At 28.7% G+C, this 27,440-nt stretch overlaps 3 protein-coding genes across 4 annotated transcripts; all 3 read right to left on the bottom strand.

The window, feature by feature from the left end:
• Positions 1 to 9,839: 9,839 nt before the first annotated feature.
• On the bottom strand, positions 9,840 to 10,754 carry LOC103487396 (uncharacterized). Its single transcript, XM_008445696.3, has one exon. It carries the CDS (start codon positions 10,553 to 10,555, stop codon positions 10,244 to 10,246), a length of 312 nt encoding a protein of 103 aa, XP_008443918.1. The 5' UTR covers positions 10,556 to 10,754; the 3' UTR covers positions 9,840 to 10,243.
• Positions 10,755 to 12,124: 1,370 nt separating this feature from the next.
• LOC103487395 (uncharacterized) lies at positions 12,125 to 15,910 on the bottom strand. 2 transcript variants are annotated; one of them, XM_008445695.3, is made up of 9 exons: positions 15,632 to 15,910; positions 15,352 to 15,536; positions 14,569 to 14,750; positions 14,182 to 14,466; positions 14,036 to 14,094; positions 13,890 to 13,926; positions 13,702 to 13,773; positions 13,231 to 13,558; positions 12,125 to 12,718 (listed from the first exon to the last, which is right to left on the bottom strand). In XM_008445695.3, exons 1-9 carry the CDS (start codon positions 15,738 to 15,740, stop codon positions 12,374 to 12,376), a joined length of 1,602 nt encoding a protein of 533 aa, XP_008443917.2. In that variant the 5' UTR covers positions 15,741 to 15,910; the 3' UTR covers positions 12,125 to 12,373. The 2 variants fall into 2 exon arrangements, with proteins under 2 accessions (XP_008443917.2, XP_008443916.2); XM_008445694.3 differs by having other exon boundaries at positions 15,352 to 15,539; positions 15,632 to 15,885.
• A 6,950-nt stretch (positions 15,911 to 22,860) lies between these two features.
• Positions 22,861 to 27,440, bottom strand: LOC103487394 (probable flavin-containing monooxygenase 1). The gene is made up of 5 exons (XM_017044298.2): positions 26,761 to 27,440; positions 25,918 to 26,173; positions 25,628 to 25,803; positions 23,629 to 23,990; positions 22,861 to 23,507 (listed from the first exon to the last, which is right to left on the bottom strand). Exons 1-5 carry the CDS (start codon positions 27,211 to 27,213, stop codon positions 23,156 to 23,158), a joined length of 1,599 nt encoding a protein of 532 aa, XP_016899787.1. The 5' UTR covers positions 27,214 to 27,440; the 3' UTR covers positions 22,861 to 23,155.

Genomic DNA, 27,440 nt, shown 5'->3' with positions numbered 1-27,440 from the left:
TCTTACGTTCGTAATTTGAATTAATTTCTAGATTGAATAATTGAATAATGTTACCCATTCAATAAAGTATTCAATGCTTGAAAAGTCGTTCATGAATCAGTCTTATAACTTTGCTCATATATGTACATAAGAATTTCCTAAAGTTGGGTTCCCTAAAAAATAATTCCCTCAAGAAAAGCACTTTTGGAAAATTTCACCGTTGTGATGTTACACCCCGCATATTATAAAAAGTTAAAAACTCTAATAAATCATAGCTAGTCAAATTAAATGGAGACACTAGAAGCATTAATGCTATATATTTATGTATAGACGAAAGGTAAAAAAAAAAAAAAAAAGAAACTTTTTAATAACCAATATGACTATTATACCCCTAATTTGAAACAAAAACATAATAATAGAAAAAAAAAACTCTAACCAAGTGGACCAAAATGAAAATTTGAAAATATTGATGAAATATTTTAATTTGAAAAGAAAATAGTAAAAATGAAAACTCATATAGTGATAAAAAAAAAAAAGGAAAAAAAAATAAAAAAAGTGTAATTGTTTGATTTAAGAAAGGAGGAAAAAGGTGAAAGAGGGAAAATAGAAGGGTATTTAAGAAAAAGGAAAAGTGGAGGAGAGAGGAGAGAGGAGAGTAGTAGGGTTAGGGTTAGGGTCAGGGTTAGGGTTTAGAAATGAGAAGGAAGTTGAAAACGGCATTATTAGAAAAGCTATGGGCAGGGGGGGGCATGAATAAAAATAAAAAATAAAAATAATTGAAAATAGGAAAGAGGGGATGGGGGTGGGGGATAAAATAGGGAGCCGTTTTGTCTGACAGTTTGAAGGCAAGGGGAAGAGGAAAGTGCCACGTACTAAGAATACCAAACTGACACCAGCTCATCTGGATTCCACGTACCCCCCATGTATGGTTTCCCGTGGGCGATTTTATTATATCCAACTTTTCTTTTTCTTTTTCTTTTTCTTTTTCTTTTTCTTTTTATTTTTCTCTTCCCATTATTTTAAATAAAATAATTTCGTGGACATCCCCCTTCTTATGTGGAGTGGGCCCCTTACCACAAACTTTGGGTTTAGTATTTCACATGCCACTCTGGTCCCCCCACCCCCTCCCCCTCCCCCTCATACATAGCCCTTTTCTTTTCCCTTCTTCTTTCTTCTTTTATTCCAAACCTTTCTAACCGAAATTAACCATTTTCATTTTCAATTATTAAACTTACATATTCATTCTTTTATTAAACAAATCAAACCCACATCTTCACCTATTACTTTATCAACTATACTATTTTTAAAAATATATATACAAATTTAATCCATATATGTTAGATAAATATTGGTAGGGGTTTGTTAATGTTTATCATTGATGAAATATGAAATGAGGGAATGAATGAAACTTTTTCTTTTAAGAAATTATTGAAAGTTATCGTAAATGAGAAATGGGTAATTGCAACAAGAAAATGAAACGAGAAGTTATTCACGAGCGAAAAACAATTTTTATGCACAAATCAAAAACAAAAAATAAATAGTTATAGAAGTTGTTCACAAACGAGGAAAAGGCAAGCGGTGGAAATTTGGGATGAGAACCAATAACGATGAGAATGAGAAGCAAGAAATAGAAACGAGAAGAAGTTTATAGCAGATTGGCCTATCGTGTAGATGAGGTTATTTTGGTAAATTCATAAGACCATTACTCATTACAATTTGAACTATACGTCAATTTAGACCACCATTTAGAGGTTATCAATACAAAAATCCTTAAAATAGCTTTTGAAGTATATTTATGAACGGTTTTTATCAAAAGAGTTCTATTAAAAACAAGTTTTTGAAAAACAATTTTAAGTCAATTTAAATGGATCTTAAATTATTACAAAATTGTTATACACCAAAGTTTTAAAACTAAATTATTAGTTTTAAGGCGGATCAAAAGTAAAAAAGTAAAAACAATAATAGACAATAAATTTAATACTTATAGCTTTAAAATAAATGGGTTGGCATAGGGTGGGTTTTAATAAACCTCATATGTTGAATTCTTAAAACTTTCCATTTCATTATTAAAAAAAAAAACCTAAAATTCATATTTCATTCATATAGTTTTGCAATCTTCAAATGTATGAACCTTTAAGTTCATGGGACCAATTTAATAATTTAGCATTGTAATTTGTTGGCTATAGTGTGTCTCCTATTTTTCTTGTTTGTTTATAAAAGAACAATATGGTTCAAAATTTAAAATATCTATATTTTGATGTTGCTCAACCCTAATTCAATTTTATACTTTCCATAGATATCTTAATTTTACCCTTCAACATAATTAGTTTATTATTGATTATTTATAACAATATTACAATATTGTATTTTCTTGCACGAGAATTATTCCCAAAGGCTAAATTTAAAAATAATTGAAAGTACCTAACTAAAATTAGTCCATTAAAAAGAAAAATTCTTAAGTAGCCATAAATTCTTTATAGAAAGCACTATATAATAAAGACTAAAAAAATTTAAATGTTGAAATTTGGAAAGATAGGACTTAAAGCCACAAAAACTAGTCCCTGCAATACAACCATATTTTTTAAAAAATTAAGTATTATTTAATATATACTATAATCTAACACTTTAAACTTAATATTAAAGTATGTGAGAGGCACAATTTCGTTTAAACTATAGTTTATCTTTCTAGTAGAAATGTCAATTTATTTTAATAAAAAAAGTTTGTAACGTCACAATTTTGTAATTATTCTAGGTTAAGAATGTGAGCTGCCCTAAGTATTTTTTTTATAAAAATTAATCCTGTTGTGACATTTTTTTTTCTTGTTTGTTTTTTATTGTATATATATGTGTGGCATGTGATGTGTATGGTAATAATGTTGTCAAACCATAAATAATACAACCAACAATAACTTAAATTTTTAGACAAAATAAGAAATCTATGGTCCGCTCGAGGTTTTCAAACTTGGACATTCCTATCTAACATCTTTTAACAAAATAACTCACTTATTATAACTATTCTTTTTTCTAATTTTTGGGATACTTTCTATTCTTATATATGCTAATATTTTAATTTTAATTACTATATTTACAATTCTTTTAAAATAATATTTATGATAAATATCAATTTATTTGTTATATTAATTTAAATTTTTAATTATATTTTATTTGGGTGCGTTTGTGAAAGTTTTAAATTTAAACTAATATAATTATGAAGCACTTTAGATTACTCCTATCTCTAACAATCTTTAATTACATCCAATTAAAAATATTTATATATATGAAATACTTTTTAATTTTTCTAATAATTAAATTAAATATGAAGTAGTTCCTTTAAAAATAAAAGTTACCATATATATATATATATATATATATATATTTTTTTTCTTGTTGACGTTTCTTAAATGCTTGAAAATTATTTGTAAAATGGATGTTTCTTAAAATTAAGAAAAGAAAAAAAGTTGAGACATAAATGGGTGAAAATAACGTACGAACAAAAATCGAGATTCAACATTTCCATAATGTTCCAAATTAAATAGTCATTGCATCGTTTTCATAAATCTTCCTTACAACTCAAAATTATCAAAATACTTCCATTTTAAGAAGAGGAAAAATAAAACATTTTACGTACATAAAAGTTTATATACTTTTGATCTTATAACAACTTAAATCCTTGAATTTAGTTTTAAACAATTTGATTTTTGTTCATTTTAGATTTGTAACAATTTAGTTCCTAACAAATTGGACGTCAATTTTCATTTTTTGTGATGTAAACTTTGAATTATATATGGGCTATCTTAAAACAAATTTATGTAGGACTTATTCGTTACCAATTTTAAAGAGCAATGACTAAATTGTTACGCTATCAAGTTTATGGACTAAATTATTATAAAATTTAAAATACAATAACTAATGATTAAAGGCTTATTTGCTAACCCATTTGTTTTTGTTTTTAAAAATTAATTTATGTATTTTTCCTTTTTTTTTAAAAAAGAAATTGTTTACTTTTAAAATTACAAAAGAAAATAGAAAAACATAAAAAAATATATTTTGTTTTCTAAAAACAGAAAACAAAAATTTAGAAGCAAACAAAAAGATTAGTGTAAAATTATTGTTGTTATTAAATTAAAAGTGAATTGAAGCAAATATTTGTAATTAATTATATTTTTTTAAAAAAAAAATAAAATAAAAAAAATAGTTAAGGTTGTACATTCAACGATTGGCGTCAAGTGCGTGCGCTGACCGCAGCTTCAATACTTAGACTTCTAAAGGTCAAATATTATACAATTATTTTCTATCTGTGTTTGTGTATGTATATATTTACATATTATCTTTTATAATTTTTAGTCATCTAGTCTGTATACCATTTGTATTATTAACATTGAATTATATTTTCTTATACATATACATAAAACTAATCAAAAGTTAAATTTGTTTTGTGAGTGATAAAGATTAGACATTAAGTTGGCACCATACAATAATATTTAGGCATTTATACAAATTTAAACATTAACTTTTTTTTTTCCCCTTAATTTGTTAATGGAGAAGGAACCAACAAAAGGGGTCCTTTATTTAGGGGATAGGGCATCATAGCTTTAGACAAGTAGTGGTGCTTTTTTATCTCTCCCAAGTCCCAAATTGTGTTCCCTTTGCCCTTTTTCTTTTTGAATAATAATAATAATAATAATAATAAAAAGAAACACACCAAAGACCATTCAATTTTATGTTGGGGAGACACAAAATTAAATTAAAGAAAGGTCACAGGCTGGTGATGTTATTGGAGTGGCATCTTTCTTTCATTTTAATTGGCATTATCATGACTATGAATTATATTGTATCCATCTTTTTTTTAGAATTGAAACTATGATATGATGCCCTATTATTTTTAAGTGCCTAATGCTTCTACAATAAGGAAGCAAGAGAAATTAGTTCAAATGTCAAAAATGTTGATAATATTTATAAATATAGATCACTAGTAAATTTTTATAGATGTATATTAATATTAATAGACACCCTAAATCTAAACTTTAAATACTAAATTTCAAATGTCATACCACTGGTAGATACCATGGGTGGATATAGTGACAATATTGGTATCAATATCTATTATTGATAGATTCTAGAATTTTGCTATATTTGTAAATATATATATTTTTTTTTATTTTGAGATATTTTGAAAGCACTTTTTTCAAATAAATAAAGTTACTTTTTTAAATTTTTAATGATTTAAAATAGATTTTAGAACTATTCTCAAATAGAGTAAAATGAACCAAAATATAATAAAATTTTAGATTCTATTAATGATAGACATCGTTTGACTCATATACACTTCTATCAGTATCTATTAATGACCTTGTTATAAATTAATAGAAATCTATTGGTATCTATCAATTGATAGAAGTCTATCGATATAGGGTATATCGATGCCTATCAATGTTTATCATTGATATCGATAGAATCAAAGATTTTTTCATAATTTTACTAGAATGAAATTTGCATTTAAAAGTCAAATATTTAATTATAAAGTAATTTTAAACCATTCAAATCCCTTTCGTGTATATATGTTATTATTTTGTTTGTTTTTGTTTTCACTAATTAGTAAATTGAGGCAACATGTCGAAAAAGGGACTTTTTTGTTGGTAAAATTATTGGAGAGCAACGTAACTAAATGTCACCCAATCAATATAGAAAATAAAAATGTTTGTCTAATTTGTATGTCGTTAGGAGTACAATGAATATAATCTTCAATTAATTTTAATGTTGTCAAAGTTACCATAACTTAACCTAACATATGAATGTGTTAGTGCGACCGCAAAGTTTTGTAGCTTTTAAATCTATTTTACTACTATTGTACTTAAAAAAAAAATACTAATTTCAATGCTATAATTTGTTTTGGGAAAAATAATCTTTTAGTTATGAAGTTTTCATCATTTGGTGCGTTTGGTCATTGAATTTTAAAAAAAGGATATTTTTAGTTTCTATGTATTGAAAAATAGGTTTATTAAGTTCCTCAACACTAACAATACAAACAAAAATATGACTGGACAATTTGTCGGTGCCTATGATTGAACTTAAAAACTTGTCTAAGTGGATTTTTGTTTTTAAACTAAATCAAATTTAATAAAATAAAAACGTAGAATTATTAAACTCACAAAAACGCTTGGGTCGACCTCCTCTCTCCTTTCTTCCTTTCTTTGTTTATTTACACATTGTAACTATGAAACTTTTGTTAATCAAATTGAATGAATGAATTTTTATTTGGGCTTACATTTTAAGATATACGAGTTGATTTTATATTGTATAGGTAGTAGCTTGTAACCACATTATTCTTAAATTTTCTTAACTCTGTAATTTCCTTCACTGATGTTAATTTAAGTTTCTTCTAAGATTTAGAAGACGTGCTAAATTTCACAAAATTGTATATAGTTTTTATTAGTCTCATCCCTAAACTCTAGAGGTCTATCTACCTTATCCCCTCAAAATTTATATGTATTATTAGAAGATCCTTTGACCTATAAACCGACTCAATTTCTCCTTCAATCTCAATTTGTATATTTAATTCTAGAACATATGAAGTTGGTCTATCTTTTATAGTTTATTTTTATCAATAAGAAAATTTTAAAACTTCAAACAATTAAAAGAAAACTTCCAACAATTTTAGTGTTTTAAATCTTTTTTTTTTAAATTCTAGTTTTATAGTTATTTTTCAATAAAATATTAACATTCTATATTTATAAACTTAACACTTAAGTATCTTTTTAACTCTTTTTAATTTTTTTTTTAAAGTTTAATGAAAGCAAAACAAATTTTATCTTTCATACAAAACTAAACACTTTTGAAATAATAGAGAATTTTCAAATATAACACAACAAACAAAATATAGCAAAATTCTCAGATTCTATCAATATCAATAGACTTTTATTAATATCTATCAATACAAGATTTACAATTTTACTATATTTTATAAATATTTTCTATAAATCCAAAAGAAAATTTTAAAATATAATTTGCATTTTTATAAATTCATATAATAATAAATATTAAGATATCAACCTCGAAATCCCCTACTCCTACATTATCAAATAACATTATATAATAAAGTAAAATAGAGAATAAAAAAGAGAAATCCTTGTCACCTCCAACATTGGTTGACGTTGAAGCAATTGGGATCTATTGTCTCTAATTTGGATTAAAATCTATTTAATTTTAGTTATGTTAACCATTTTTAAATTAATTCATGATAAAGAAAAAACATCTTAAATTCTTTCAACTATTTCAAGGATCAATTTCCTTTTATACAAAAAAACAATTAAATACTAAGATTATAAAAATATAAATGGAAGTGTTATTATGCTACAAATTGACATTAAATAAAACATTATTTAGTGGTTGAGCTTATCAATATTTTGCCACTAAAATTTGGTAATATGGGACCATAGAATTTCCTCTCTTTTTTTTTTTTTTTTAGAAAAAGAAATGCTTTTAATGGTAATAGCCTATACTTTGGTATCAATCAACCATTGTTTAACGTTGACAATGTCATTGTATATGTTTTTCATATATTTAGATGCATACCATAAAATATAACTTTTATTAATAACTTTGTTCATGGTTGATCAATTCGAAAATGACAAAAAGACACAGTTTAAGTAATGCACTTTTAAAAAACTTTAAAATTTTGTTTTTCTCGAACAATCTTGATCGGAGTTAATTCTTGAGATATACATAGAATTAATGAATTAAGTTTCACTATTTTTTTTTATATATTAATAACATTTAATAGACTAATTTATTGTTTAAACAACAAGACTTTAGGGAATCACATGGTGTTGATTTTTCTCAAACAACTTTTGAAGTTTAATATTGAATTAACCATCACATGGGTTCCTTTCTTATATATAATTTTCTTTAATAGAATCCATTCTCATTACTTTTTGGATTCTCCAATGACCTAAACATTATAATATGCATCTTAATTACAAATAGTTCTAGAAGTAGATATTACTTTGCAGAATCATGAAACCATATGTTTCATATAAGATTTTTGAAGTTAAAAACATGGGAAAATTTATGGTCTATTGTTCAACAAATAATTTATTGTAGTGTAGTATGTAGAGGAGTGGACTCTTCAAAACCTAATTGATGGGGGTGACATTAATTGCAAATGTTGTCCTTAAGAAAGAAAGTCCTTGGAAATGTCTTATTGATTGACCTTTTTGTCTTTTCAAAAATGAAGAAAAAAGTTTGTGATCAAAATTGGAGGGCAACCTTGTCAATAATCGAAGTCGTATAATCGGACATCTATGGAAAATAACTAATCGAGAATGTCAGACATTTGTAATTCTCGAGGAAAAATTGAAAATAAAACAAAAAAGCTTTTAAAAATAAAATACTCTTTATAAAATTAATCACCAAACATATATGATTTCTATTTTCGACAAACAAAATTTAAAAAGCACAAGAAAAAAATTTAGTGTAAGATTTAATTAGTCATTCCATCCAACTTTGTAATTCAATTTTCATATTTTAAAATTCAAAACAATGTAGTCCAATAGAGGCAATGTTATTAAGAATTGAAACCCTAAATAATGAAATGTGTTTTTTCTCTCTAGCCATTAAATAAGAAGAGAAGTGATGTGAACATAAGGAATTCTGTCATCAAGTCTCTATCAAAGAAAAATAAAAAGTTTGACCACTTTTTTTCACTTTGAATCTTCTAATAATTTTGATTGATATTATTGGGGTATTTGATACTTTGATCAAGGCCATGTTGTTGTTGGAATAAGTCAAAGTCTATCTTAGCATGCCCCAAATACAAAAAATGTTTCTGAAACATCTTTGTCACTATAAGAATATTATTCCATCTTATTATTGGGTTAATTAGCATATTTTGTGGGGGCCAACAATACTAATACTTGTTGAAATTTGTTAATAAAATATGGTTCAATGAAACATATTGATTACGAGTGACAAGAAAGAGACGAAAAACGACAAAGCAATGACAAAGTAATACGTCATCGTATATTTTGAAAATACAACAATTTGAATGTTTTAAGATTCGTGGAAGTTAAGATTCGTTTTATATGAAAACTATAAGGGTATTGTCATTTTGAGATTGTTTAACCAAATTACATGATTACATATTATAGCAAATTTTGTAATTTGGTTGTTGTATTGATAATTTGATATTAAAAAAAAATGGTATGTTCGAATAGTAAACTTATGTATATATAAAAAAGGAAAATTATTAAAAATAGTAAATTTGAGAAACAATTTACAAAATTATAACAAAATTTTGCTATAGATTATAAATATTTTAGTTTATTTTACTATATTTGAAAATGTCAAAATCCATTTATTTAAACTTGAAGAATATAATAAAAGATAAATTCAAATGAATTTAAGTAATCTATGGATAGTCTCAAAGTTAAAAATTAGATGTTTGGTTGATATTTATCTTGTTCTATTTCTCTTCAACAAAACTTAAATGTGATGTATATAGTAAGGAAGGACTTTAATTCTTAATTAATGTGTAATAAATGATCATAGAATATTAACTTAGTTTTAATTAATATGAAATAAAAAATTTAGAAACCCAATCAATCTTAGAAACAAAATTAGAAAGATGATTAATTAGATATGCAAATTTGTGGACAACTTCAATAAAACACTAAACTTGTGAGCAATGAAATGAAGAAAATTAAACAGTATTAACAACAAAACTTGCTTAAAGCTTAAGCAAAGTAAAATTTAAATGCGAAATTAATAGTGTTCTTCAACAATATCAAATTATAGTATGATTCCATTGAAGGATACATAGATTGCAACCATACTTCAAAATCTCTATCAAAAACAGAGAAAGATTCCCAAAAAAATTGGAATATATTCCCAAGAATATAATTTGTTGAAGTTCTTGATAAAGAAATCAAGAAAGTTAACATTTCAAGATGTAATGAATCACCATCCGTTTATTACGACTTCGCTTGCATTTTCCAGTTGCAAGAATCAGAGAAGAAGAAACAAAGGAAAAGATGCAAAAAAAAAAAAAAAAAAAGAAAAGAAACTAATTCTATTTCAAGAAAGACTTGTAGAGTCATCAAGATCGATCCAATGCCCTCTCGAAATGATCTGTACACAAACAGAGTACTGTATCTACAAACTCATCTGGAAATTCAGCGACGGAAGAAGATCGAAATCACGAACAAAAACAGACATATCCAGATCTACTACGTACGTACGACTGATTAACCAACTAAAAAAATGGATTTCAAGAAACAGTCAATCCAGTTCCATGATCGTTCATCAAACAAAACCTGGAAGGTCGAGGATGAAAATTCCTCCGGCGTTGAACATCGTTACTGGACGGCTTAATCATCTGGAGCAGAAATGCTCTCAAGGCATTAGCCTTGGCAAGCTCCAACTCCGCAGAAGATGAAGACCTAGTGGAAGAGATCTTGTGGCGGGTGCGGTGAAAACTGCAGCGGAAAGAGCCTGGATGGGTGGTAGGAGAACAGAGACACTTCCGTGAACCAGCGGTGGACGGGAATTTGTGAGTGGAGGATCCAGATTTTGAGGCCATTGAATTGAAAATTTGGGAGTGATTAATTCTTTCTCGTGGACTGATTTTTAGGGAAAACTGTGTGGAACAAGATTGGTGTTTTGGAGTTTGAGGTTCTTTCTTTTTTAACTATTTTTATATTGAGTTTTGAAATTTATTTATATTATTTTCGAATTTCTTTCAATTTTAATTTTTTTTAACTATAATTTGTTTGGTTGGTTGGAATATGAATTATGGAAATAATTCTTTTTTTTTTTTTTTTTTTTTTTTGTTAGTTTGAGTAATGGTTGGATGTAATTCAATTCTAGACTTTCTACAACTTTCCGAAGATTTGGGAATTAAGAGATATTTTGTTTTGTTTTACTTTTCTTTTTTCTTTCTTTCATTTGAAAATGTCAACTAAAATTTATAACTTCCATTCAAATTATATAGATTTAAGGATGGACAAGATACAGCTTTGATAACTTAATGTGAGGTAAGATAAAGTAACGTCATTTCATTTTAGACAACATAGTTTTAGATTAGTTGAACTTTTTAAGATAAAAGTACTTCAAATAATGATGATGATTAATGTTGTATGTGAACTGGATTAGCCAGAAATTAAATTTACATCTATTCGAAGAGGATAAAGTAAAGTTAAAGTTATTTTTTTTATAGATAGATACATTATTATTATAATTTCATATGAGGTAACTTGATCTTAATATGAAAATAAAAACTTTTTAAATTCTTCTTCATTAAAGAGTTTTTTGTTTTTTACTCCGACATCAAATTCTTTTCTTTGTTTTATAGTTTCTCTCATCCAAATTATAAATTTATTGTTATTATTGTCACGCGAATATCGAATTTTTTTCTTGCACAATGACAATCAAATTTACGAAGAAGTACTTAGAGATATGGGTAAAGTTAAGGATAAAGTTTAGATTTTAGTTGCAAGAGAAGAAAATAAAGGAAAGAATGGAGGGTGGAATTTAGAATTGTGGTCCAATACTTAGGAAGATGATTAAATCCAAAAGTGGAAGATATAACTTTTGATCCCAAAAAATTATATCGTGGGATAATTTGCTTAGTGGGGAAGAGTTTATAATTAAGGGATTTTATTCCAACTTTAATGATTGATAAAGATTGTAATCCTCAATATCTCACTTCCACTTTAAGTGTGCTCATTTTTAATATATATATATATATTTCTTTCATCCTCTTTTGTAAAAAATAAAAAAATAAAAAAATAAAAAAATAAAAAAATAAAAAAATAAAAATAGAAATGAAGAAGATGTAAATATATGATATTTGGAGGGCCAAGCGGCAAAGTGGGATCAAATTGAAGATTTGTAGACCCACACTCTCCTCCTTCATACGAATAGACAATAATTCAATAAATATTCCGATTTTTTAGTTTTGCCAAAACAAAATGTCGGTTTGTTTGTGGGACCTCTAATATATTCTATCATTCCATTTAAATAATTATCCTCTAAAAACATTATATAAACTTTCAAGTTTATATCTACGTGTCCCTATATCTAACCCTCGTCATAAGAGAAACTCTTCCAGTCTCACGTCTATTCTCATAAGAAAAATAACAAACAAAGCAACCAACCCAAAAAATCCTTTCCTTTAACTATTATCTCTATCTACACAAAGCATCACATCAACAGTATTCAGATTCAGGTTTGAAGAATATCATAGCTAGGGGAAAACAAACATATTTGATATTCTACAAAAATAAATAAGCTCTAATCTAATGTAATGTTCAAATATGTGTGAGACATAACTCAGTATAAAATGTACCTACAACAAGCATACATGGATGTATGATTCTTACAACCCTTCTCTTCGATATCACTGGCCCATATGGCTCTTTGTATATACACGGTGTCGTCGTTCTCTGGCGTAGATTACCCAGAAAATTAATGACAGCATCACGGCTGCAGACACCAGAACCAATCCAATATAGATCCATTGTGTATATCGACGCAATCCAGGACAATAGTTATTTTGTATGTCTGTGAATGTTTGCCGCACAAAAGAGCAATCTTGCAAACTAACCAAGTATGGACCATACTTGTACAAACCAAAAGTTACATTTACAGCAGCAGTCATTTGACCGTAGTAAGTTGGGGTTAGCCGGCCAGGAGTTGTACAAATACCAGATGCTGAAGCTTCGCAAACGAAGTTCCTCCAGACCTGCAAGAAATGAGTTATGAAATATTATTTGATGGAATAAAAGAAGTTTATATGATTAGAACGACAGAGGTTGTTTGGCAGATATCTGAATAGGGGGAGCACAAGTTTTTGTATAAGGAAAAAAGATTTCAAGATGCTTAAGAATTAGTGAGGTCCACAATGAAGAAAATATTAACAATTCCTCCCCCTAACAGTTAAGGAACCACTTTGCTGACTGGCATAAAGATATACGAAAAATGAACCATGAAAACTGTTGTGAAATAGACATAAAGAGAACGAGAAAAAGTAAACAACAAAGATCTTAAACGCGCTAATAAGGTTAGAAGGATAAATGACACCTTAGAGTGTTTGTATAAGATAGTGAGACCTTGTGCTTGTTGATTTAGAGCACTAGATAACATATTCCAACAAAAGCTAGATAGAACACAAACTTTAAGGAGAATATGACAGTCCACTCTTTGTAAAGTAATTATCACACAAAATGGGACTTGGGCAATAAAAAAATTTCTTACCACAGTAGCATTCCCCAGTTCTACTTCACCCGATGCGCATAATCGATCGGTAAGATTTGAATAAAATGGGTTGCAGAGGATGGGCATTGATGGACCAGATTGATTAAAATAGAAGGGTGCTCCAGCACTTGGTGGGAAGTTACCATTGGCGATTCCAGTGATGACATTGTTGACCACATCAACAAGTTGAAATGCCACATTCTTTGATTGTGTGAGAGTTTCTTGCGCAGTGGCATTGTCCACACATGGTAGAATATCATCTAGAGCTGTATGGGCAGTTGGGTTTTGAACCCACTCATTCATCGACACACATGTATCTGCTACGACACTGATGTGTATTAAGAAAAGAAGTTAGCAGATTTGCATGGCAGTAGCGTTCTTAATACTAGATCAAACGCAATTTACACATATTATGATGAAAATTGAAGGAACATAAGAAACAATATAATACTCAAAAAGAAACAAACGTACTTATGGAGGAGAAGAAAAACACCACACAAAATGAATGTGCCAGCAACAAGAATCCAACCAATGATCACCAAGCTGCAGTCATCAGAGAACTAAGTGTTTATCACGATGGATCTTTTGCGCAGAAGAATATATGATTCAAATATCCCAACCAATTTGAAATATCAGTTTAATTTGAGATATAAACTTACGAGTATACAAGAGACTGCATCCCAAGAATGGAAAATACTGCAACGAATTACCGGAACAAACACAGAAATTAATAACAATGAGCTCTACTGGATTTGAATAAAGCTTCATTTGCATCTTCAAGTATTGAGAAATATAAAACACTTACAGAATCCAAGAAATGCCAGAAGGAGCATAACGGCAGCTAGAATTATAAGAGCAAGCCTTCTGTAGTGCAAAATAGGATGAATGAAACCATTAATGTCCAATTAAGCAAGCACCATACATATTATAACTAAAACAGAGTCAACTTACATATGATCAAGCACATATTGGATATTCTCGGAATTCTCTCCCGTCTTCTCAGAAAGAGTAGTAGCAGAAGAGTTAAGCTTTCTATCAATGTCATCAATTTTTGTCTGGATATCAGGAGAAAGAAATGCTGTTGCAACTCCTATCTTCTTAGCTGCACTAAGGTAATCCGACACATTGTGAAGATTGACAACAGTGTCATCAGCTTGACCCACTACATAGTCCAGTGTCCTTGTTGTGATGCTGTGAAACTTCCCCTGACCCGTGTATAAAACAATGCACCCAACACTGAAAACCAAAAGTTAAAATTTGAAAAAGAAACTTCTAAAATACTCAACCACATAGAGAAAGCTGAGACGAAAAAGAAATACAAATTGAGCAAGATCTTACATAGCTGCAATGGTAAAAAGGATAAGAAAAATGAGAGAAAGAGCATAAGCCAATCGAGAATAGCCATAAGGCTCCCTTCGACAACAGCAATAGCATAGGCAAATTAGAAACAAACTCAATCCAAAAACAATGAACCAAATCCCAGCGATGACAAAGAAAGGAGCTGCTGTAAAGGCAACAGACTGCAGAGAACAAGACAATGATGAGAACAAAAGTAAGAACACAATAACAAATTAGTTCACAAAATACAGTAAAGAAACAAATACTTCAATAACATTTGAAATAAAATAAAGAACGATATATCATATAAATCAAACTTAAAAAAGACAATCCTAAGAAACATACGCAGCAAAGCCTTTAAATAAAATTATCACCACCAATAGGGACCTACTCTTATAGATTTACAAACATTTGTTAAAATCAAAAGCTCCTCTTCCCTTCCCTCTTCTTTGATTCAATACATTCTAAATCTTTCTCAATGACCCACCAAGGCAAACTATATTGGTATTGAATCATAACATCAGAAGTTCAGGTATGGCAAAAAAAAAAAAAAAAAAAAACCCTAAAAGCAAACTAACAACAAACTGGAAAAAGAATTGATATTTAACAAGAACAGAGCAAGTGGGGAAGGAGCAAATAGAATATTAAATTCAGAACCGAGTTTAAATCAAAACCCAAAAAGGAAAAGAAAAAAAGACCAGTTGGTAGCCGTTATACACAATGTACAGAACGTACAAAACACAGAGATACATTAAAACAAATGTAGATTAGAAAGAAACTCACAGCCCAGTAATGCTTATTTTTAATATTCCAACCACCAGTATAGCGCTGAAAATTATTAAGTGGGTCTTTCCTGTACGTTCTAGTCTCAGCCAAAATCAGAGAGGAATTATCAACGATGGATTCCACCAGATTCCTCCCGGCTGCCTTCCAGAGTTCCACCACACTAACGAAGTCTCCTCGGCCAACTGCTGCAAAAAGAAACAAGAGAGCAATAAAACAGTTAAAGAAGTAGGAAAAAGGGAAAGAAGAATGAAAAGGGAAAAACAGAGTAATACGATACCATGGAAGCGTAGTGAGTGGAGATGGGAAGAATGGTTAGAGGCAGAAGAAGAATGGAGATGAAGAAAAAGAAAAAGGGAAAAGAGAAAAGGGAAAGTGAAGAATTTCATAATAGAGGAGAGTGTAATTGATTTGGGTTGAAGGATCACGAACTGAGAGAGTTCTAAGGCAGGGGATTTGTTGAGAGAGAGAGAGAGAGGGGGTGGGAGAGATCTAAGGCGTTTGGACGCTGAATGTGTTGGGGGAAAAGAAAAATGGAAAGTAGGCCATTCTTTGTCTATTCTTGAAAATTGTACTATCTGAATCCCTAAAATACCCCTGCTTCTCAAACAAAATGCCGCGTCTCTTTAGTTGAAAAATTGGATCATCATAGATTCTAAGGCTAAGGCATGCACCAAATTTTCAAGTTTAGTAACGTCCTATATACAATATTGAAAATTCAGCCACATTATGGATCTTTTTCTCATTTATTAAACACAATATTTTGAAGGGTTGAGTTATCAAATACATGTTTTTTTTTTATCTGTTTTTAAATTTTGATTTACAAAATTCAAGTGTTTATTTCACAAATTTGAAAAATATCGAATATAAGGAGAAAAGCGTAATAAGGGAGAGTTAAAAGAAATTGGAAAGGAAGAATGGATGGATGAATGAATGAATGAAGTAGAGAAAAGACCAATGATATTTTTTTAAAATTTTATTTCTGTTGTTGTTGTTGACAAACTTCAAAAAATGACAAAATTGGAGTTTTTGAGTCTCATATTGGGAGGAGCTTCGGAGAGGATGACACGTGTCAAAATACGATTTTAAAGAATAAAAATAAAGAAAGCAATCTGGTGTGTGTGGGTCCCAGTAAGAGTAAACAACGTTCCGTTTTGTTGAATTCCGTTTTCGTGTAAAACCCAACCCCCGTCCCCCACGGCGTCTAAACCGTGTGTGTGTGTTTGTGTAACGGTTATATGGTCTACGCCTTCTCAAACGTGTCTTTTAGTCCCACCGACTTCCAAGTTCCATCTGCTTCTTCCTCTCTTCTTAACGCTTTCTTTCTTCTTCTTTCTTCCAACATAATTATGTGCCCAACGCATTCAACTTCTTAACATCAATATATATATACACATATATTTCTTTCATCTTTTTAGTTTTAAATATATGGATGGTGTTTCCATAGTTGAAATCTAATTACACCTAGAAATGCTGGAAAACGTGAATAATCAAATACATAACAAAAATGACAATGTGAGATGTGAAAAATAATAATAATAAAAAGGTTAAATCGATAAGGTTGGAATAGAATGAGTTCTACATTGCAAATCGGACTCGAAACGCTTACTATAAACATTAGTTTTTCTTTATCACATTACATACAATCCCATCATGTTATGGGAGACCAAAATGTTTGGTTTTGGCAAAATATTAGGTATGTATAGGTTGTCTCACATCATTTAAATATAAGAATTAGGATGCATACCATGCCAAGGGCTTATAAAATTGGAGCATATGTGTTCTCTAGTTGGAGAGCTAAATATTTGGGTGAGTAGTCAAAATATTTTTAGAGAAATATAGAAACTTTGAGAGAGTTTTATTGTAATTAGGATTAAAAAAAAAAAAAAAGAATTGTTTTGTGTGATTATAACAATTTTTTCATAGTGGATTTCCTTTTTGTGGGTTTTGGTTTCTCTCCAAATTGAACTAAGGCTTTCTCGTAAATTCTTGTGTGTTTAGTTTTTATCGTTTTCTTCTCATTTATTTTTATGCTTATTTACAGTCGTGGATAGATTTCGAAATCTCATTATATATGTATTATATTTGTAATTATTTTTCATTATATTTTTGAAGTAATTTCCTTTTTTCTTATAAATTTTTAGCTTTGTTTTCTCAAATACAATAGACTTAAACGATTTGCATAATCCTTCGTACTTCTAAAATTTAATTTAATATTAGATAAGGATGGCGGACATGATTACATAGATTCGTCAACATGTTGTGATGGATCAAAATATTTAATTCCATGTGTTCTATCATTTATTAATTAATGACAAGAATTAAAGAATAATAGAATTTAAAAAAAAAAATGTAGAAACTAAAGATGCGTAAACAAAACACATCGTTGTTTTCTAAGTATGTTAAATTTAAAATAAAACATAAAAAATCTGAGTGGGCATGACTTTATTATTTATTATACAAACGTGAAAGCATCTGTATATATATTTATAAGTTTAATCGATTAAAAAGAGAGAAGTTTGATAAGGGTATGTACACATAACAATAACCATGAATTTAATATGAAATTATTATACTCCCATTATACTTTAGGAAAGAAAATAAAACATTAATTTAAAGTATTGTAGTTAATTAATTAATTGTATAAAGTGTGGGATAAATGAAAGTAGGTAAAAGAATTAGCTGTCAACGTGCACGTAAAGCGTTCCCCATTCTTTGGCTTAAAGCCAATTTGGGACATAATAATAATAATAATAATAATAATAATAATAATAATAATAATAATAATAATACATAACGTCCTTAAAACTAATAATTCCATTCATATGATTAATTATGTACTTTTTCTTTCTTTTTCTAGAACTATAATATAAAGCGAATAATGTGGACTCCAAATTATATTATTTATTATAGCAGAAGAAATATCAAATCTCTAGTGACTATGAGACAACTAATTACGTTGTTGTGACGATATCTTTACCTTTTTTCTTCAAATACATGGATGAGAATTGAATTGTATGGTTGACGCTTCAAATGATGATTGATGTATTATTCATTGAGTCATACTTAAATTGGGATAATGTGTATTTCGTATTTTTACAAAATCAATTATCTAAATTTTGGCACATGTTGGGGGCATGTATAATTGGTAAGTAATACATATGATATGCAAACATTAGAATGTGAGTGAGCTAAATTGATAGAAACTAATCAAAGGTGAATTTAGATTGCCTAGAGAAAAATGGTTTTTTTTAAAAAAAAATATTTAAAATTTTTGGTTAAAAATGGTTTAAAATTAATTTTAAAAGTGTTTCAAAAGCTATTTTGAGTAGCAATAATTTTTTTTTTCTAAATTAACTTATTTTAAAAATTTAGATGTTTGAAAAGTTAAACCAAATACACTATAAATATACAAAATTAAGAGTTTGTACTCGAATTAGTGTCCATTTTGGTTTTCAACTTTTAGATTTTGAAAATGATTAGCTATAAACATCCATTACACTTCTTAAATTTCTTGCTTAATTATCTAATTTTTTACTAAAATTCTCAAAAAAATAAAAATAAAAACAAAAAGAGTAGGTTTTCAAAAGCTGTTTTTTTTTTCTTTCAAATTGAGCTAAGAATTCAATTTTATTTTACTAAGAAATATCAAGATAATGGTGATAAATATAGGAGAAAAGAAAATCTAAGCTTTAAAAGAAAGAATCCAAAATTATTTTCCAACAAGGCATTGACCCTTGTTTAAAACAGGCACAACAAAATAACGAACTTTTAATTTAATAAATGCTATATTATTTAGAAGTAAAAAATTTACAAATATAATAAAATCAGTATTATTGATAAAATTCGTCTTTTAACGTTTTGTTATATTTATAAATATTTTTAATAATTTTATTTATTTAAAACAATAATTCACAATTATTTATTTATTGAGGGAAGCATTGAAACATATAACTTTTATATATATATATATATATATATGAGGATCAGCAACTAAATTAGCTTAATTAGCTTTCTTAATTTTCTTTTTTCTCTTAAAAATGGGAATGGTTTGAAATTAAAATATTAATCATTCCCCCACCGATCATTATCATACAAACAATTTTCAATCTTATAATTAGGAAATGACTTGTAAAAGATGAATTTCAAATAGAAGTTTTGGACAACCATCTTTGTAAAAAAAAAAAAAAAAAAAAAGAGAAAAACATATCTATCTACTTGCAAAAGTCAAATTAGAAAATAATAACTTTAAAGACCTTTCACTTGGTGGATATATATAGCGTAACTAATAATGTGTTTGATATAAACTTCTATAGTTAATGTCATAACTTCTAAGTCAGACTAGTTTGAGAATGACTTAAGAAAATGTTTAATCGAACATTGAATGATAAAATTAGAATGCATTGTAATGTAATCCAAAATTCATGTTTGGATTGAGCGTTTTGAACACAAATTGTAATATTAAACTCATTTTGTTTGAGCAATTTTCAATTAAACTCTATTATCTATCGTTTCCACTTTTCAAGATTTTATTTTTGTTTCACCTTCAATTCTAACACATATTCCAACACTTATCTTATTCACAATAATTCTGACTATTATGAATTCCAACTTGTCAAACATCCATCTTATATATGATATTAAAAGATTAAGAGGTTGAAAAGTCAAACATTTTAGTCCATATATGTTCTTTAGTTTTTTTTCTTTTTTGTAAAGAAAATCTAAATTACCTTTATTTTACAATTAAGAGAAATTTTGGTATTTATGTATGTTTTCTTAAAGAAAAAAATTTCATAGTTGGAATGGATATGTTTTAAATTTTCAAACTTTCATTAAAAACTGTTATATGTTTTTTTTTTTTAAAAAAAATTAATTTTAAAATGATAGTCAAAACATGAATAGCATTAAAATAGAGATTTTAAAGCATTTTTAATTTTGTTTTGACTCATTTTAATGTTCATAAATAAGAACAATAATGAATCATGTGTAATGGTGTAAACTATAGAGAATAGATATGTGTATTGAAGAATAATTATCAACCTACCACATTTTAATAGAACAACAACAACAACAACGTGTGATTTATTAAATATAATTTAAAAATACTATGCTATAGTATTGTTGTAATTATGAAGCGAATAGTAGAAAAAGAAATTATCTAAAATGATTTTCCAATCAACTACTTAAAAAATCGAAATTGCATTCATTTTGAAAATATTAGGCAAAAACCTACGCTCTACCAACAAGCCATTGTCGGTAGTCTTTTTTGATCAATATGAAATTCTCAACCTGCATTCATTAAAATGGTGTCTTTTTGGGTTCATCAATCTTGATCGGATCACAATTTCTTTTAGGACCTAATATCCGTTACTCATCTTATCTCATAAGCTAAGAGATGTGAAGTCTCTTGGTTTTTTCAACGTGGAATTTATAACAGCATACGGATGCCAATTGAGCTAAGCTTTTGTTGGCTACAAAGAGTCAATTTTTTTAGTATATAACGATTGTGGTGATGAGAGATAGAGCGAATCTCCCATCTTTAGGATACAATTACACCACTGAACTAAGTTTGCTTGGACACAAATGCACTAATATTCTCCTAATTAGTCAAATTATTTAATGATTTTGGCGTGGGAGTTGGGGGCCCTAATATGATTTACCTAAGAATTAAGATATACCTCATCAAACTTTATAAAATGAATGATTAAAGGACATATGCAAATGGGTCTCTATTGTTGGACCTATGTGTCAATTTTGGGTATCTTTCTTGAAAATGTGTGTTGAGTACTTAACTCAACATGACATTATGGGTTTCTGTTAGTTAAAATATTATCTGCTTTTCTTAAGAAGAGAGACATAAATATGATAAAATTTGACTAACTTTTTCATTTTGTTCATTCTGCATGTGCACTCCAAATACCTAGAGCACCTTTATTCCTTTTGGCCTCCTAATATACAAACAGTTCTACTTTTTTAATAAAAAGGCATGCAAAAATTAAAGTTTCTCCTTCCCTAAAGCCCTTCTTACAAAAGCCAAAATTTCATGTAGGTTTGAGTTTTTGGCCCTGTGGGATTAGTAGAGTATATAACTTCCCTCTCTAAACACAAAGTTCAAGTAGGTTTAAGCGTGAAAAAGAGATATGTTAATTTGATTATAGCTTAAATATGTCGATCTCAAAGTTGTTTATAATTCATGATCCTCTCTCTAATAATAATCTTTTGAAATTCATGACATACTATAGCAGATATTTCAACAAGTTTTCAAATGAAGATAGATATATTGGAGATTAAAAGTGGAGTTAGGATGTTGATTTCCCATCAAACTTACTTAATGGACAATTAAAAAAAGGAAAAAGGAAAAAAGTGGGTATAGCATCTTTCATTAAAAGTCAAAAGGAAACTCCTTTCCAACTTAAACTTTAATTAGGATCCAAAACCTAATTTGAAATGACAAGTCTAATATCTCCTAGTAAGTGAAAAGTTTTTTAACATATTTTAAATAATATATTACATGAATCATTGTAGTTAATACAAAATTATTAAAACATGGAGATCTTCCTTTTCTTTTTCAAATTTCTAAAAATGGGCTTGGTTGGACCTTCAATATGGGCCTGAGGGCCCAACTCACTTGCAATCATTTCAAAGGAGGCCCATTTCAGCTTTATAAATAAAGTCTGGTTTACTTTCAATGAAAGTGATACATCAAAAGTACTCCTTTAATTAACACTTCTGAATTATATTAAAATGAGAACGATATTTCTAACATGTGTTAAAATGAGTATAGTTTAATCGTAACTTTCCTTTGCTTAACATTAAAAGGTTCAACGTTTTATCCATATCATTTAGAACAACGTTAACTTGGAGGGTTGTATGCATGAAACTAATTAGAATAAGCGACATCACAAATAATGTAAGGTTCATAAATAACAACGTGGTATTTTCTATTGAATAATTATACTACAGTGACACATACACAATCTAGCTTTTAGTATGCCATATTTAACTTAGGTTTCATTATAGGGAACCGTAAAAATGACAAATTTGATAAAATATTTATAAAATATAACAGAATTTTAGATTATTTTAATTAAAGATTTTGATAGACACTGATATATTCTACTCAATTATATTGATAGACAGTAATATAAGTCTATCAGTATCTATCATTGATATAATCCAGAGTTTTGTTATATGTTGTAAATATTTTTGTTTATTTTACTATATTTAAAAATCTTCCTTCAATAATCTCATGTCTATAATAAAATATGCAATATTGCTATATTTTGTAAATATTTTGGTGCAATTTACTATGTTTAAAAGTTCCAATTTTTTTTTAAAAAATATTGTTAATTACCATTTTAATGTTAATTTCTTCTAGACAAATAACTCAAAATGTCTAGTTCAACAACAAACGAGAAGAAAATATAAATATGTAGATTGTTTGATCGAGATCAAAATAATATATGTCTTGATCAATTAAACTATATATATTCAAGCGTGACAGCAAAGTAAAAACATAATTAGATCATCAATTACCTTAGCTTATATATAAAACAAGCGATTAAATACATACATCCATAAATAAATATATTCATAACTTACATTATTCAACATTTCTCTCTCATTCTTCCAACAGTTACATAAAACCAAACCATCGACTATGACTCCTTCTGATAACTTATTCCTAAGTAGAGAAAGAAAAATGCACAAACATAAAGTAAAAATATATTAATAAGAGTTTTATTTTAATTTTTATAGTTATATAATTTAGTATTGGGGGAATTTTGAGTTTGAGTTTGTGAATTTACTCATTGCTGAGACTTGCATAATCCGAAGGCAGATAAGGATGAAAAAGCTCAGCCAAAATGGACTGCTTCCTAAAGTACTTTCTCCCCATATCTTTGCAAAGTTGATCATTATACCAAATATTATTAATTCCAACACAAGATCTCCAAAAGTATTCCCCTGCATATTCTTTCATGTTCATCTCCCACGACCTTATTTCTTCCTCCATTTCTTTTATGCTTGGTAACTTGAAGCTTCCATCAAGCACATGTACTAGCCATTGGCATCTCATGTCCGAGCTAAACAAGTCTGATATCCCCTCTGCATACCCGATCACCGCTAGCTGCGGAATCCTTGGCTGAATCACCTGTCTGCACTCATCATGTTCCAAAGAATTGGTAAGTATGTGTTTGTTGGTATGCGTGCAATTCAAATTTTGAAAACTATTCTCAAACATATATATGTTGAGGTTAATTAAGTTTTATAATTTACCTGTACAGAGGCATGATGGAGGTTGGGGAGGTGGAGATGTATTTTTGGAAAGTGGTAGATCTGAAGATGGATTTGAGCTTTTGATTGCCTTGGTAGCCGGTGGCGAGAATGACGACGTCAGCTTCGACAGGTTGGGTGTCGTCGTCGTCGATGACGAGACCGTTTTTGGAGAAGGTGAAGGAGTTGGATTTTCTCAAGACAATGCTACCTTCTTCCACTTTTTGGTAGAATTTTGGAGGGATGGTTGCAACTTGGCATGAAGAAACCTCTACAAAAAAGCTATGCTTTGGTAGCATTCCATGTTTCTTTAATGGAAGTTTCCATCGTAGGTAGCTCTCCACAAATTTTGAGATACCCCATCTCTGAAAATTTTCATCAAACATATATATATATATTTATTGTACGCATGGGTGATAAAAGGGGAAATTAAAATAATATCATGGATCAAATATTATATAATCTAAAACGACTTACAGATTAGAGGTTTGATCATTTGTTTTGTTTTCCATGTGATTTAGGGTTTGGGAGAGTTATTTTGCTGCTAAAATCATTTTTCTTCTAAATTAAAGTTGTGATGTTTGATAACCAAAAGAAAGTGATTTTAGAAAATTCTTTCCAAGTGAATTTCTTCTTTATCTCTATTATCTTTTCTTTAAATTTTTCTCTCTCTATATGTAATTTATCTACCACCCTCTACACTTTTTCAATCTAAGAATATTGATTTTTATTATTAATTAGTAATTCTAAAATTATCATTAAAAGCAAATATTAATCCCTTGAAAAAATACATTTAATTAAATTAAAGAGAATGCTATTTCTTTTTTTTTTGGTCAAATAGTTTTAAGGAATAGGAGTGTTTGGTTCTCATTTTTAAAACATACTTGTTTAATCTCGAAACTTTTTAGAATATAACCTTTTATTTTTTTTATTATATCAAAACGTGTCTTTGTAGTCTCCAATTTTTTAGAAAATAGATTTAAAAGGTCTAGGTAATGATAGTATTAATATTAATAATATTATTAGAAAAAAATGTCAAAAATAAAATATTTAATAAAAATATTTATACTTTTCAATGAATTTTGTATTTTAGTGGTTTTATTTATTACATGGATGTTTTAAATCTATTCTTAAAAATTCGTAAACTCAAAAGGATTAATTGAACTTTATTTTTAAAAAGTTATGGGCTGAAAATGTATGTTTTGAAAATTGAAGAAGCAAAATCATAAATCCTTCAAAAACTGAGAACTAAAATTTTATTATTATTTTTTAAATTAGATAACTACAAATATAGAACCAAATATATTAACATGGTAGTTAAATTTGTTACACTTTTATGAAATCAACCATAATTAAATAATTTAACTTAATATAATAACAAATTTCAATCTCAAACACACCCTTAAGTATTACATATTAAAATGATTGTATAAAAATTACTTTTAACAAATCACTTGTCAGTATATAAATCAATTTAGTTAAAATTATTCTTCAAATGTCTCATTGGATTGCAAAAAGAGATTGTGTGGGTGTAGGAAATTGGTTTTACTTTTCTTTTAAAATTTTGTGGTAGTTAATTTCCAATCAATTAAATTGTAGAAACTATATTATAAGTTGAACATTGTGAACAGCCATGCATGTCTTTCTCTCTCACCTTCTATTATTATTATTATTTTTTTTTTTGAAGAAATAACTTTAAAGATAATATAAGAACATAATCACATCCACACCTTCTTATGAAAGCTAAATTAGCCAATCATATATGATGTATCTAATTAACACACTTTACCTTTTTTTGTATCGAGTAGGTTTCTAATTATATATATGGATGGAATGGATTTAAAGATCGATACATCTTATCAAAGGAACTAAGATAATAGTGCTGTGCTTACACACTTAAAACCACTCATCTATGTTGGAAGAGGTTGAAGCACTCAATATACATACATACATACATATATATATATATATAGAGAGAGAGAGAGAGAGAGTCTTTTCTCACCACGGGGGAAAGTAAGGTGGCGATGACACTGAGTAGAAAGTTCTCGCCAGGTTTATGAACCAATAGTTCAGAGAAACGACTATTATACAAAAGACCTATATCGACACCCCATGCTTGGTCAGAAGGAGTCAACCAATGGGGGTTTCTTACAAGCAACGTGCATGGGTTTTCCGCTCCTGCAAAACCGATTTCTTGAGTGAATAAAGATGTGTTTTACAGTTATCACTTTTAAGCAATGCAGTAAACAGTGGTTAAACAAAAAATGGTAATTAGTTAAAAATTAATTTCACCATTTGCTTCTGCACATTCCATTGCTATATCCATGGCTGATTTGAGAGATCCAACCACTGCAACTTTTTTGCCTTTCACTAACTGAGTGCAAGCTGAGACACCTCCTATTTTGTTCTTAGAGATGGAAGCGTAATCCATTGAGTGAAGCACTTTCCCATGAAACACTTCTGGGCCTTCATTTGGTGGGAACTCTGGTATGTATGGCATCCCACTGTATTTCCCCATGCACAATATCACAAACCCAGCTCGATGAACCTGCCATATCAAAAATACCGTCCCTCTTTGTAATCATATTACTCTTAACCTTCCACAATTATTTCGATACAAATCTTAGAGTAAAATTCTAGTTGTGCATGCAAAATTTCTAAAACGAAAAACAGGACTCACGGGGTTACATCTATTTTATATCTCATTTTCCATCCAAAACCATAAACAACTATTTTTAACTTCAGTTTTGAAATGTTTATGAAAGATCAAAATTTATATATATATATATATATAGGATAGTTTTGAAATTTCGAGAGAACGATGATATTTTTGTAATAAATGCAAAAGTTGGAGGCTATTTTTTGTTTCTTAGCTATAGAGAAAATTATTTTAACGTACTTTTTCATGAATATTAGCAACTGTGTATGAAAGATATGATTGAAATAATCTCACTCTCTCACTTCTTTTCTAAAAGAAAATAAATATATAAATATTTTTGGTGTGTGATTGGAGTAAAGACACACAAAAGCAGTGGGTGCAACCTAGCTCGAACGAGTATATAATGGATGAAAAAAAACGATATAAATGTATCACTAAACCTAAAAGTTAAGAGGGAAAAGAAGCAATATCAACACCTGAACCGTATTAGTTTTAGTGTCTTGAACTTCAAGGATCCATCTAGGTTCCTTAGCAAAGGGGAGGCCAGTTCCTCCCCAGAGCTGAGGCGAGTAACTCTCCATTTCATCAACTCCATCGGTATCGTAATCAATACTGAGAACACGAGAATTGAAGTTGATGAAGGGAAGGATATCAAAATGAAGTGCGTAAGAATGGAGATAGTCAAGAACTTGTTGATGAGAAGGATAATCAGTCTGAACAGAAGAAGGCCAAGGGAAGTCACAGAATTCATAAGTGCTTTTGTGGTTTTGAAGTTTGGTTGAGTTGATGGTTCGAGCCCACACCCCTCCAATACCGTCTTCGGCCTCGTAAACGACAGGGTGTAACCCCTTTTGAGCTACAAACTTGCAAGCAATTAGACCGCTAATTCCAGCTCCAATTATAGCCACTGGCTGTTTCATTTCTGCCATTATTAATTATGGTGTTGTTAATATGGCAAACTTTTCTTCGCTCTTCGCCTTAGCTCTAAGTGTTTTGTAATTTTTGCTGTGGTGTTTGCATGGGAAGGGACTCTCCTTATATAATGAATTCTTATGGTTGGGGAGTGGAGGGAATGGGAATGCATGCCCCCACTATCCACATTCATTATTGAAGGCAGATTTTTAGTGCAATAATACTTTCTAAAGTATCTTCCATT

Source organism: Cucumis melo, chromosome 2, assembly GCF_025177605.1.
Source record: "Cucumis melo cultivar AY chromosome 2, USDA_Cmelo_AY_1.0, whole genome shotgun sequence".
In the NCBI taxonomy this organism is placed as follows: Eukaryota; Viridiplantae; Streptophyta; class Magnoliopsida; order Cucurbitales; family Cucurbitaceae; genus Cucumis; species Cucumis melo.
Note: the sequence above shows the minus strand (reverse complement) of the source record. Positions and strands in the feature narration are given on the sequence as shown.

Bases quoted from the DNA above. Each gene is read 5' to 3' on its own strand.
- LOC103487395 (XM_008445694.3), bottom strand. From the start codon at position 15,740: ATGAAATTCTTCACTTTCCCTTTTCTCTTTTCCCTTTTTCTTTTTCTT. The intron at 13,927-14,035 runs GTAAGTGTTTTA...AATTCGTTGCAG, and splicing joins TCTGGCATTTCTTGGATTCT to TATTTTCCATTCTTGGGATG. The intron at 13,774-13,889 runs GTAAGTTTATAT...TGATGACTGCAG, and splicing joins ATGCAGTCTCTTGTATACTC to CTTGGTGATCATTGGTTGGA.
- LOC103487394 (XM_017044298.2), bottom strand. From the start codon at position 27,213: ATGGCAGAAATGAAACAGCCAGTGGCTATAATTGGAGCTGGAATTAGC. The intron at 23,991-25,627 runs GTGAGAAAAGAC...GAAAATTTTCAG, and splicing joins CCACCTTACTTTCCCCCGTG to AGATGGGGTATCTCAAAATT. The intron at 23,508-23,628 runs GTAAATTATAAA...TGATGAGTGCAG, and splicing joins TCCATCATGCCTCTGTACAG to ACAGGTGATTCAGCCAAGGA.
- LOC103487396 (XM_008445696.3), bottom strand. From the start codon at position 10,555: ATGGCCTCAAAATCTGGATCCTCCACTCACAAATTCCCGTCCACCGCT.